Genomic DNA, 13,739 nt, shown 5'->3' on the forward strand with positions numbered 1-13,739 from the left:
CTTCAGGTGCACCACTAGTGCTTCTGGTTCTTCCAAATTGGAATGTCTAGGACAAAGGCATAGGAATTGCCAATTTCTCCCTGATTTCTGAGGCACTCTCCATCATCCTCTTGATCTCCCTGAAAAATCATTTAAGATCATGTGATTACTTTTACCAGGTGCCTTTTTTTTTGCTTTCTGAAAATGTTACATTTTCAGGATTTATAGGAATCTGAGTCTTGTCATTTTGTTCTCCTGAATCTTGGAAACAGAACACTTGGATTAATAACGTCACTGCTTATTCCATGAGCGGCTTTGGGAAGCTGGGACTTCAGTTTTGGGACAGTTTTGTGACTTTAGCTGAGCAATTTGTTTCCTTAAACAAATACTGCATGTGATAGGGATGTTTTAAGAAGGGGTTCTTGGCTTTCTCTGCTGTAATGCATTTGATGTAGGGTAATGCTAATTTAAGGAGTGGGGAGTTGGGTATCTTTTGCTGCTTTTTACTGCTGGGTACAGATTGTCCCTGGCAATTCCTGAAGTTTGGAAGCAAATTAAAGATTTTGATAAGTTTTTGTATGAGTTTAGACAAAGCTTTGATAATTTCTATCACAGGTTAGAAACCGACTTCGGTGTTGTGGCAGTGGCTCAAAACTGCACCAGGGGAGGCTCAGACTGGACATTGTGAAGCTCTTCTTTAGGAGAGGGTGGTCAGACACTGGGAGAGGCTTCCAGAAAGCTGGTCATGCCCCAGGACTGTCAGTGTTTCCGAGGCTTTTGTATTTCTATTAATATAGCTTTAAAGTGGTTATTTTTCTTTTTTTTCTCTCTCTTATTTACCCTTTAGTACTGAATTTATCGATTTTTATAAATACATGTAGGATAACTATAACTGGGAAAAGAGCGTAGAGGCAATAAAAATTTAGCAGGAGGAAAAGCGATGGATGACCTTTTATCACATTTGTGGCTTTTATTTTTTTTTCATATACACTTACATGCTTTTTCTTTTGGAAAGGAAATTGTCAAGGAAGCATTAATGGAGGAGCAGAAACGAAGTGAAAAGGCAATTGAAGAAGCAGTAAAAAGGACAACAGAGGAATTGATGGAATATATGAAAGAGCAGAGGAGGGTGAGTTACCAGTGGATGATGGGTTTCATCATGAACTGAGAAGTTGATAAAATTTGCTAAACCTCAGACCTCTCTTAAAATTCACAGGAAAACAGAATCAGGAGTTGGGTCTTCAGATCTTTCACTCATCTTTTGCAAACAATTTGTTATTATGATACCTTTCTTCATATGTATTTGCAGACTTTTAAGTCCATCACAAGCTGAAGAGCAGATATTGCTATTTTATGTTCACAAATGAACTTTATTATGCAGTTTTTATGCACACAAAGGCCATTAATTTTTTCCTCTCAACCCATATGATCTGAGAACCTGAAAATATATTGGTATTCTATTAAGTGTGATTTATAGTCAGTGCATTGGTCTTGTTGTGAAATGTTGCAATGTCCTGAAAGTTGTTTTCAGATGTTCTATTCATGCTATATCCTGGCAGTTTAATGCTTGTGTATAAACAGAAAAATGTAGCTCAAGGGACTTTGATTTGCTTTCAGTAGGAGGATAAAAAAATAACACACTTCTCCTCTTTGAAGCTCTTTATAAAAACATAAGCAAAAAATAATTTTTAAAAACCTCTTTCATATGGCAGTAGCAACCTGAGATCAAATTTCAGTATTCTCAATAAACAAAATCACTCAGATTGAGTCTAATGGGGAATGCTGTCCTGAGAAGGAAGTAGAAATAATGAGTTTGGCCTCTGCTTCTATATTCTCTGCTTTTATAGGTTAAATAATACTATGGGAAATAGGATTTACCTTCAGAAGTTTCACTCTGCTACTAGTTAGGATTGCTGTTGGGTGAGTTCCTTCCATTATGCTGTGTGTGGAGACATTTCCTTTTAGCAGGATTTGTTTGATTTGGAAAGACAATTTAAGCAGAATCCAGTGCAAAACATGATCCATAAGGATGTTGGAGCATATCTGAAGTCAGTTGTTTATGAAGGATAAGCTGTGGGGAAGGTGATAGTAGGTCTGCTATTAAAATAACTTATCATAACTTATCATAAGTGTCATAAATGAGTGGGTCAGTAAGGCCTCCAGTGCAGATATACATGAAAATATCACCTTCACAGAAACAAAATCTTTGATTTATATGGTAGAGCATAAATTCCTTTCATTTCATAGAGCATATTCAAATTTTTCAGCCAACCTTTTTCTCTTTCTGATCAGTTGACACATATCCATTAATTTTTTAAAAAATCATACATAAGGAGAACTAAATTTTTCTGACATAAGATTTATAAAGACTGCCTGTATTCAGGTTGGAAGTGAAAGACTTGTTTAACTCCAAATCATGTAGCATCATAGCTTTCATGTAATTACATAAGAGGCAGAGGAAATGGTCAAAACTCATACACCTGTAAGAGGATAAATATACTTTATGGACTGTGCTAAGAAGTAGCAGCTTATGTAAGAAATTCCTGGAAAGAGCTCAGGGAAAATGCCTTGTCTAGGATGTGGAGAGATTTTTTGGGTTTTTTTAATTGACAGGGGCATCCCAGGTACAAACTTGCAAAGGTAGTGGGCACTCTGTGTCATGATTGTTTTGAAAATCTGTTTGTAGAGCCCTTCAAACCATAGGCACAGCAGTATTTGTACTTGGTTACCAGGGGATTATTTGGATTAGTAGAAAGTTGCTTAACAAAAAGCAACAATAGCATCATACTAAAATGCTGACAAGAATAAATGTAACTTCCTCTGTATTGAAGGCAAAAAAAATCACCAAAACTAGGGGAGAATTTGTTGGCATGTCTTTCCACCTTCAAAAAAGAACAATAAAGCTAAAAACAAAAAGGAAAAAAAAAAGAAAAAACCCACCTGTGATTGAAACAGGTATTTTCATACAATAAATGATGATGTGGCATGCATTGTAATTATGCCATATGAACTCACCCAGGTTTTTATAGATATATTGCACTATGTTGGCAGCAGTTCTAATTATATGCTGTAGTCTTAGTTTTATGTTCTCTGTTCTATAATAAATGAAGATTTTTATAGTAGAAAAATGTGGGGTTTTTTTTAATGTTGCCACAGCTAACACCTTAAGAATGGGGATATCTAAGATGTGAAGGAAATTTCAGTCAGGAATTGAAGTCTTTGTTATGTCATGATTATCTCATAGCCACCACCATTCCAAAGCAGGTGTCAAAGCTGAACTGGAGTCAGGCTGTCCTGTCTGTTCAAAGACATTTTTCATAGCTACCAAACTTGTAGAGATTTATTTCGACATTTTAACACCTTGAGTCAAATTCAAATGCACATGTTAGCCAGAATTGTATTCCCAGCAAAGGTCCATCCACACTATGTCCAGAAAGTTATCTTTATTAACTGCCTGAGGGTATATTTGACTGTGTAGTCTTGCTTTGCCTTCATCTGCAATAAATATCGGGAAGGCAAAACAATGCTTCAACTTATTGCCGGTGGGGTGGACACTGAGGGGACAGAGGTGAAGGGTAGCACACAGATAAAAAGGCACTTGTCTTGGTTTAGGAAGACAGGTGTCTGCTAAGGAAGGCAGGAGCCTCTCCTCAAATGAAAAATGTAAACCCCCTCCCTCCTAATTGTTATAAACTTTAAATTAAGGGTCTCTCAGGCGAAAATATGGGAGCAGAAATAACAGTTCTTTATTAGGGAAGAAAATGAAAAGATAAAATAAACAATGCAGTAAAACAAAACAACACTGACAGAGTCAGAACACAACCTGACACCCTGTTGGTCAGGGTGCTGGTAGCAGTCCAATTGGAATTGTGGCTGCAGCCCTCCTGGAGCGTCAGGTGTGGTTCTGTTGGGGCAGGGATCCTGTAGAAAGGTGTAATCTTCCTCTGAAGATCCAGTGGAAAAGGAGGCAGCTATTCCTCTGGGAAATCCAGTGGAAAACTCTGCTGGTGTTCTAGAATCTTCAGACTATATCCAGGTAGGAATGTTTGGCTCCTCCCCCTGGGCGGAGCATCTCCCCATGGGATGCTGTAATTCTTATCAGTGACATTCAATAGCCTGTTATCAGCAGGTGTTTCCTCGGAGGGAGGAGTGGTTGTGGAAGAGATAAGGAAAACTGCCCAATTAACAGAGGACAACTGCCATACAGATAGCAAATAGAACAATTTGCTTGGCAATCCAGGACAGCACTCAAGTGGGCCTAAGTGGCAAGCCACTTCCTTCACTTCTGTCATACAAATAAATGTTATTTTTGGTTTGGATTCAGTGCATATCATGTGCCATAGAGCTCTGTCTGACACAGATGTAGAGGGAAGCAAAATTTTTCAGTTTGGTTAGAATTGAGTGAAGAAGCACTTGTCCTTGAGTATCCAAAGTCCATCTGTTTTGATGTAAGCTCAAGCTTCACAGACCTATTTATCAGTATTGTCTTTTGTTGCCTGATGTTCACCATGCTGTAACCTCTGGCTCTGCATTGTGGTTTCTGATCACCCAAGTGCTCTGGAAGCACCCAGCCCTGTGAGGAGCCCCAGCACATTAATTGCTGCAAGATGCACTAATTGGCACATTCCAGACCCTCAGGCTGTGCCTTAGCGAGTGCAGGATGTGTTTGCCAGCTTTTTGCATTAATTGTTAACTATTAATCCTTAAAAAAACCCCAGAGCTGAGCTACCTCATATAAGGAAATACCTCCACAAGCATTCGGTATAAAAACAAACACTAGAATTTTTAAAGGATAATAGTTTTATTTTGCTCAAACATCTTGCTGATGTGGTGGAATATATCTACATGTCTGTACATATACAGGCTCTCAAGTTTAGGTGTGTATAGCCATGTTTGTGTTTGTTACCTGGGCATCAGAGCAAGGAGTAGAGCCTAATGTCCTGTAAATTCTGGTTTAGGATTAGAGCTCCCAAACCCTGATCCCTGGGCTACACAACAGAAGCATAGCAGTGCCCTTCCCTGACCTGTACAACTGCATTGCTTCTGCAATATTTTTGGTTAAAATCTGATTAACGGGTACATGCTGCTCTGTTAGGAGTAAAATGACAGGCTGGGCCTATCCCTGCTCCACTTTTTATGGATTTCACATGGGGCTTTGGCCCATTTACTAAAACAGTTTGCTTCAGTTGGCTGATGCTGAAGTAAGTGGATATAAACAAAGCTTTTTCCCAAATTGCAATTTGTAAGAGCTCCAAGGAGCTTTCACATTTGTTGTTTGCAGTTCCAAGGTCGACTTAAATTTTGGAGGTGTGTTGCAAGCATTCCAGATATGTGAGCAAAGGAGAAGAGTGATAATTCCCTGTGTAAAGTGGGGTCCAGATCACAGCTTTTCCCTCGGCCTCTGGTTGCACTTTGTCTCCTCTCCCTGGTCCAGGATGTGAAGGAGGTGCTGCCTGCACCTGATGGCCCAGGGAGATGAAGAGTGAAAGACAAGAATTGCTTTAAGGTTGTAAGGTGAATTTTCAGAATCCACTGGTCTGAAAGAAGCCAAGCCAGCTGACTTAAGAGAGTAATGCTTCCTCTCTGAACTGAAAATAAGCTTGAAAATAAATAGTAAAATAGCAGATAAGCAATATCGGAATAGAAGAATATCAGTATTGCAGTATATTAATGTCCCTGCTTCTTAATCTTATTTTGAAGTTGTGGGCTGGCCTTTTATTTGCTTTCATGCTGTGAACCTACAGATGTGGTGCAGTTTTCTGTAACTCCTACTGTTCCATGAAGACAAGTCCTGAAATATATTTACATTTTATATGATTGGCTGAGATTATTTTTTAAAATTGATTTGCAGATAAGAAGTAAAAGACACAAACTTTATACATTTTTTTTTAAATAACGTAATGAAAATATTGGAAGCTTTGTAATACTGACTTAAGCAAATATTTCTGTTTGTCAGGGGGCATCTACACAGACCAGAATGTCACCCAGAGAATTCTGGTGGAGCTTTATATTTCCAGGTGTCTCAAAAATTCTGATGATCAAGGCAATTGATTGATCACTACTGTACTTCAAACTAAGATCTGCATCCAATTATTTGTTGTTAGAAAGGTCAGGAAATTCTGTGCTCTGCTTCTTATTTTTCCATGCTTGGACAGTGTTCTGGCTTCTTGAACATAATCTGCAAATGTTAAAAACTTTCAACAAAACCTTTTATTAAAAACTAAGCCTTGTTAATTCTAAAATCACACAAATGTTAGGAAGCCTTGTAGAATATTATAACAGAATCCTTACAAAAGTATTCTGTTATAATATTCAGGTATTTTGCCTGTGGTACAGGTTGCAAGTTGTTTGTAAATGTCATAGTTCAGTAATTTACTGCCTATTCACTCCAATTGAATGCTTAAAAATATTAATTCAATATGTTTTATTTATTTATTATGTATTTATAGCAGACAAAAAAAGTGATCTAGTATTATTGTGCCTAATTATTTTTTGTGACTATTAGCTGTATAGAGATAAAAAATAATTCTTGAAGTTGGGAGAGTAAGTTACAAGAGGAAAATTTTCTACCAAATAAATCTTGCGCTGAATAGGTTATTTAAAGAACTTCTCTAAATCACAAAGATTCACTTCATGAGGTGAGTAGCTAGCCAACAAGCAAATTTTAATTTTTTCCTATTTACATTGACATTCATCTCCCCTCAGGAAAATCTACTGCTTGTTTTCTGACAGCAAAGCTGAGGACATTAATCAGTCACCTTTTGTCTGCTAATTGTACACAGCTCTTGCTGGCTTTAAAGGACATATTTTGGCCTGTCAGGAAAAAACTACGTGTTGGGGCTTGAGTAATCACTGGAATGACAGATCTGTTTTTAATGCAGCCCCTGTTTCCCTGAAGGTCAGACACTTGCCATAAATGCACTCCCATCCTGATTTAAGGGTCGGATTCTGAGAGCAGGGATGTCACCATTATAACAAAACTCTCTGTACTGCTGTGTGCTCCCATATGATTTGTGCAGCTGTGCCTCATAACCTTTAGAAGAAAACAGAGCTAAACATTTTTCTGACTAATGTTTACCAAAATACTGCGGAATTGAGAATAGCCAAAGAGATACTTTTGGGGGTTTTGTGTTTAATAGATAATTTTTTCTGATACTACAGAAAATCAGGGCCTATTTCAACCACAGAATTTATATTTAAGAATCACTGGCAAGATGATATAAGCCGTGTCTGTCTCACAGGAAAGCAAAAAAAAAATCCAACAAGTTTCTCTTCTGATTTTTCATAGAAGAATTACCCCTTTAGTTTGGTAATAATACAGGTGCTTTTATAAAACAGAATTCCAGGCTCATCCCAGGGATGTGTGGGATGTGCCAGGACAGGCAGCTTGGCTCTTTGCCACATAACCAGAAGAACCAGGGTTATTTTTGCTCTTTTCTGAAAAAGACTTGGAATATTTGGAAAATACTGTTTTACCCTGATAAAACACCTTTATAGAAGGTCAGCTTATTCCAGGCAAGAGCAAGCCATACCTTTCCCCACTTTCAGTGGGATTATTCTGCAGTGCAACAAGTATTTACCCCTTGAAAGGGGAACTGTGCATTTCACTCTGTGCACAGATGCAGTGTAGTCACAATGCTTTTGAAGGGAAGAAAAATAGTGATCAAGTTATGTCCAAGACAGAAGGACATCTCTGACATACTCTGACAGTAAATCAGATTAAAACTGCTCATTTCCTCCATGGTTATCCTTGTTTTTCAGTGTTATTTCTAATGCCATACTGTTTTTATGGAGTGTATTTTGTATGCTTGTTTTGTCTGAAAGAAACAAGTCAACATTTGTTTCCACCTTTTGAGTAGGCTTCTAACTGATACACTGACTTTTGGGGTTGGTTATGGTACAAAATCCCATTTCAGGGGTTTTTTAAATGGCATGTGCTATGTTTCATAACTAAATAGATTCATACAGATCTGACTTATCATGAATGCACTTTTAGAACTTCTTGGGGGTTTTATGTTTGATTTTGTCATTTAGCAGCAAAGCCTATATAAATCTATTGTGAAAGCACCTTTACCAGTACAGATTGTGGAAGGTGATCTATTTTACAATTACTATAACCCCTGTTATCTATGTCGGGTTTTTTTTCCTTAAAATGTGAAGTATTTTCTGTGCAATTTCCTCATTCTTTGGTGTTTTAAGATAAGATTTTATGATGAAAACTAATGTCTTACATTTAGTTCTTTAAGGTAAAGACTGAAAAAGAATGCATGAAACTCAAGTTTAATTAGATTTATCCACCTTGTAGAGGAGAGGCTGCTGCAAATTCATTTGGGTTTTCAAATTGTCTGAGGAATTGTCTGTAATTCACTCCTGAAATCTGACCTTATGAGAAGATATGTGCACCTCTGCATAGTTACTCTGTTATTCATCCATCACAGAAAATGGTCAATTTTCTTAAGTTTTTCTTAAACAAACCTGACTAAAAGTTCTCCCTTTACATTTCAAGTGTTGCAGTTGAAATAACATTTTAGTTCTTTAAAATATTGGCATAAATGCCTTAGTTATCATATAGGTCATATTGTCATTATAAAGACCTTGTAATTTATAACCCTTTTTGTAGTAAGAATTAGATCAAGCTAAAGAGGAAGGTCAGTACAGCAGAAGAGAAATAAGATGTCTGTCTGGTGGCTGAAACTGGCTATGATTGTAAAAGAGGATTTGAAAACCATATTACTACCAGAAAACAACTTCAAACATGAATTTAATTGGAAATAACCGTGGCTTATTGGCCCCTCTTATCAGACAGAAAAAAACCCCATGTTTTTTCTTGCTACTGATTTTTAATTTCTTACTTTCAAAGGTGAATTTTTGTTGTAGAAAAATCTCTTCATGTAATTGGTGTTTCTGCCACTGAGGAAGGGTCAGGAGGCTGGATCCATTTTCATCTTCCCCATACACCAATCTTCATGCTTATTGTCCTAACTGCAATCAAAGCAAAATTTTAAAATTAAAAAGTGGTTTAAAAAGCAGTTTGGCTTTCTGACCAACTAAGAATTGACATAGAGTTCAACTACTGGTTATCTATATTTTGTCTTTCCTGAAATTATTGAATTGGATGCTTTCTAGACTTTCATTTTATGGGTGACATCTCTCTTTAGATGAGAGGTCCTTGAACCTTCTGTTGTTGACTGGACCTTTGCTTTCCTCTCTGTTCTTCCGTGCATGATGGTAACTCCTTTCATGATACATCTACTGGCAGTAACCATTGCAACTCCACAAAATCTCCTCTTGAAAAGTGAATCCTAATGTAGCTTTAAACCCAATAGCTCAGATTCTTCGGGTGCTAATCTCATTGGGATTAGAAATTACTGCTTTTGCTTTACTTAAATTGTCTAATTTTTTTCAACTGCACATCCAGTATTTATTTTCTTTTAAGTAAATTTGCTCAATTATTTTATTTCTAATAAAGTAGATAGTTACACAACTGACATGATGATGAATGGAAATAAAATAAGAAACCCCTATACCTGCCTTTCAGAAAAGTACTCCATGTGAAAGTGAAACTATTGCTTTGAAAGGCTTCTAAATTACTTACAAATGTCCTGAACAGAAAAAAACTGTTCCCATATAGTACTACATTAACTTCAGTAACTAGACTGGTATTGTAGTTACTGCAGGTTATTACATCTAATATTCAGTTTTTTAAAATTTATGGTTGACTTTATGGTTCCAGCAGGAGTGCTGATGTGATTCCTGTTGAGCACTGATGTGCTTGCATGGTTAAAATGTGTCTGCTGCAACCATTTTTGGCTCTAGCTTAGAACAATAATAAGGATCCAGCACTCTGCCCTCTTTCTAATTCCTTATTCCAGGGAAAGCATGACAAACGCACAAATCTGCTGCTTTCAGACCTGAATCATGGAATCACAATGGGTTGGTTTGGAAGGGACCTGGAAGGTCATGTTGGGCTCCAATCCCCCCACCATGGGCAGGGACATCTCTCATTGGAGGACCCAGAGCACCATCTAACCCTGCCTTGAGCACTTCCAGGCATGGAGCATCCACAAATTCTCTGGGCAACCTGCTCCAGTGTCTCACCACCCTCTGATTAAAGAAATCCATTCAGTCTGCAAATAACAGTGCTGTTGGTTAGGTCATGAATTGACACCTGCTTGGTCTCGCTTTGTTATTCACATTGAGGGGCTGATTTTAGATAAAGCTTGGAATTCACTCCATTTATTGGGTAGCAGGCTGTTGTATCTTACAGCAGTATGTTGTATCTTAAATTGTTCAAGTTAACATTGTGTGTTAGTGGTGGAGCAAGTCCCTGTACCAATTCCTGGTGCACCCTTTCCTCTGTGTAGTTGGTAAATTGGCAGCTTCTTCAAATTCCCCACCCATGACAGGTAAATTATTGTTAATCCCTGGTCTGAGTCATGAGTACAGTCTGCTTTCTGAGTCAGATCAATTTTCAACCCAGATTCACATCAGGGATTGAATGTCTTAGAGCAGTGTTTATATTAGAAGCTCCATATATCCCTTGTAGATCCAGACTGCAATTTTTCCCACATAGGGGATAGTTCCTATGCATCATGAGACATCATGGGAGCTGGGATTAGGATGGGCAGGGCTGACTATTCCTCTCTCAGGCAAGAGATCCCAATCCTGTATTTTACATTGCATCCCTTACTTGAGATCCATCTATGTGGAGAGATTGCAGAAGGCTGGAGATTTGAGAGAGAGAGAGAGAGAGAAACTAATTGCTGGAGCCACACACTCTTAACTTTAACACAGTATTTAGGAAAAGAATGTGGGAATACAAGAGATAACTTAAAGAGATGCTGGTAGGAGGGGTTTCAGTAACAGAGTTCTGATATTAGTATGTCATATCTCTGTGAATAGGAGGGATCCCACCTGAGAAACTTATGTTACAAATTAGTGACTTCCATTTATTGATCCATTCCTGTTTAGTCACTTGCAAAATCGTGCATGAAAACCAGGGAATTTAGTTTTGAACTCTTGTAGGTAAAGCTTATGCCCTTAGGCAGTTTTTATCAGAACTTTGATATGTGTTACTGTTTTGCAAGTGTGCTTGATTTCAAGAGTCAAGCACAGCTTTCTTCTGAAGGTTTATTATTTGAAGACAAGTGCAAGTGAGAGAAGTTATGAAAATCAGTTTCTCTTATGTTATTTATCTCAAATGAGTGATTTTTTTGCCTTTTTTTTTTATATAATACTTGCTATATTTTAATGTGCCTTAGAACAAAATAGGGTGTCATTACCATTCTTGTTGCTGAATGTTTGGCTTGGCATTTGATGCAAGGCCTCAATTGCAGGCTGACGTGCCAGCAGCTGAAGCTGAAAACAAAACTGCTGTGGGCAAACTCAAGATTTAATTTCAGAAAGAGTGTTTATATTTTCCCTGGGGCCCCATTAATGGGAGTCCAAACCCTAAACGTTACCACCAACACATTTTAACAGACCAGTTTCCCAGTTTTTAAAGTGTGTTGTCACCTTGAGTATTTTTCTTTCAACTTTTCCCCCTTCTTCTGACTTTTAAAGAAAAGCTTTAAAAAGTTGTATCATTTTGGGCTGAATTCAGTGTTGTGTTTGGGGAACATAAATTTCTGTGTGAAGCAACAAGAATTCAAAAATATTTAGTCCTATCTTCTGTTTGTGCATCAGCTATTTTAATAACTCAGCTGTTGCAAGGTACCAGTGCAAAACTTTGTGTTACTACAGAGCTCACCCCCATCCAGCGTGTCCTAGGGGTCCCCACGGTGATGTCCTGAATCCACCTGATGTCAGGACATCTGTGCCATGCCCAGGCTGAACTTGTGACCAACAGGTCAGTGCCAAGAGGGACTCCAGTGATGGGGTCACTGAGAGTTCCTCAGCTCAGTTTCCTGCTCCTTCAGCTGGGCCTGTTTTGTGGCTTTAATAGGATTAAAGAAACATTTACATTGATGTTTTAGGAGCATTTTCACACTGCTCCTTTACCCAGCTCAAAGAGCAGTATAAATCCAAAGGATTAAGCCTGGGATTTATGGGATGTTGTAGTGTAAGATGAGTTTGGTGCACCTGGCTCTCCTTTTCTCCTCTGTGGATAAGGATCCTGAAGCAGTGTGATGCATCTGCAGGGGATACAGAAGTGAGCCTGGCATTTCTTCCTGAACTTTTAGGTCTCTATAAGCTTTGAAATTATTCTTTCCAAATATTAAAAGGAAATTATAGTCTCCTGTGGAGGAATGTAGTATTTCTATCAATTGATATTAAAAGGAAATTATAGTCTCCTGTGGAGGAATGCAGTATTTCTATCGATTGAACCTATCAGGCATTTTTCTTCAGAGGACATTTTGGCATTTTTCTGCCACTTTTCAATAGCAAAACATCATGCATTCAAGAAAATGTTTATTTTCCTGGAAATTATAGTGCTCTGGTTTTAACAAATGGGAAGGGGGAAAAATTACAATTCTCTGCCACTTAGTTTCATTGAAATACAAAGAAAATTGTTAAATAACCAAAATTATAATTTCCAAACTCTTTGAGTGATCATTTATGCTGATGAAAGCGATTTAGTTGAAACTACATACATAGCCTATTGTAGGGTTTTCTGCAATTACTTCAGTGTAAAATTGCCAGAGTTTGAAATTCTTTACTTAAGTTAAAACTGTTTCATATATCCTTTTGTGCCACAGTGTATTAATCTACAAAGGCTGAGATTATGCCTGTACTCTTTAGTCAGGCGAGATTCCAGCTGAAACTGAAATCAAGTGGTGTTATTACTGAGAAAATATTGTGCTATCAAAGCCAAAAAGGGAAAAAAATAACAGGATGAATTATAATGTTCAGCCATGAGATGACTGGATACTCCACTATTTCAAAGCTACTCTTGTGATTGAGATGTATTGTGTTTTTAATCCAATGTGTATCATCTTAATTACTGTAAGAGTAACTTTGGATTTGCTCTGCAAACACAAAATTATTCAGCTGGCTCTGTGGATGTAGAGTATTCACAGGAATAAAGACTTGCAGCGCGCACTGTGCTAATGTCACCCAGATCTGTCTGTCAGTGGAGAGTGGTGTGGTTTTCTCATCATCAGGTGATTGGGCACCACCTGAGGTCCAGGGAAAGGCAAGATCTGACATCCAGGGTCCCTCTGTTCTGCAAGTATTTGATAAGAAGGCAGAGGAGGCTCCCAAATGTCTCTGTTGTCCATTAGGAAGGCTCTGTGTGTGACAGGAGGATGTGAGGCATCCTTACACACCTCTGGCCCCCTGCAAGTGAGGCTCTCCTGTGTTACTCCTGATTCATCCCTCAGTGTTAGAATTTCATGGTGTACTTCTGGAAATGTGAGAATTGTAACCAGATCATCTGTCTGAAGATCAGTTGTTTTGTGTTCTGTATGGCTTTCTCAAAATATGTTTTGCTATGGAGTAGAGAAAAAAATTCAAAGTTGTTGATTAGGTGTGTGTGGGATTAACCATTTTTAGTGCAACTTGTGACTCTTGCCCATGGGCATTTTCAAGTGACATTTTGATTAACCAAGAGTAGGTAATCTAAAGGAAAAAAAAAAAAAAGAACAAGAACAACAAACCCCAGAAAAATCTATGCATCCATGTATGCAAATGTACATGAATACTCTTATCTTGCCATCCTAGTGAGAAAGTAAGGTCAGCTGAATTTTGAAGCTTAAACATTTAATATTCTATTAGACTGAGTAAGCGAATGTTTTGAGGAGGAGGACTTTGGGGATTTT

At 37.9% G+C, this 13,739-nt stretch overlaps 1 protein-coding gene across 2 annotated transcripts in view; it reads left to right on the top strand.

Moving 5' to 3' along the window:
• The window catches only part of CCDC91 (coiled-coil domain containing 91), a 112,736-nt gene that overhangs the window by 85,975 nt on the left and 13,022 nt on the right, over positions 1–13,739 (top strand). For both annotated transcript variants that reach the window (XM_031057058.1, XM_005421044.2), the window contains exon 12: positions 995–1,108. In XM_031057058.1, the coding sequence (XP_030912918.1) occupies positions 995–1,108 (114 nt within the window). The remainder of the gene's footprint in view (positions 1–994; positions 1,109–13,739) is intronic.

Source organism: Geospiza fortis, unplaced genomic scaffold (genome assembly GCF_000277835.1).
Source record: "Geospiza fortis unplaced genomic scaffold, GeoFor_1.0 scaffold10, whole genome shotgun sequence".
Classification (NCBI taxonomy): domain Eukaryota; kingdom Metazoa; phylum Chordata; class Aves; order Passeriformes; family Thraupidae; genus Geospiza; species Geospiza fortis.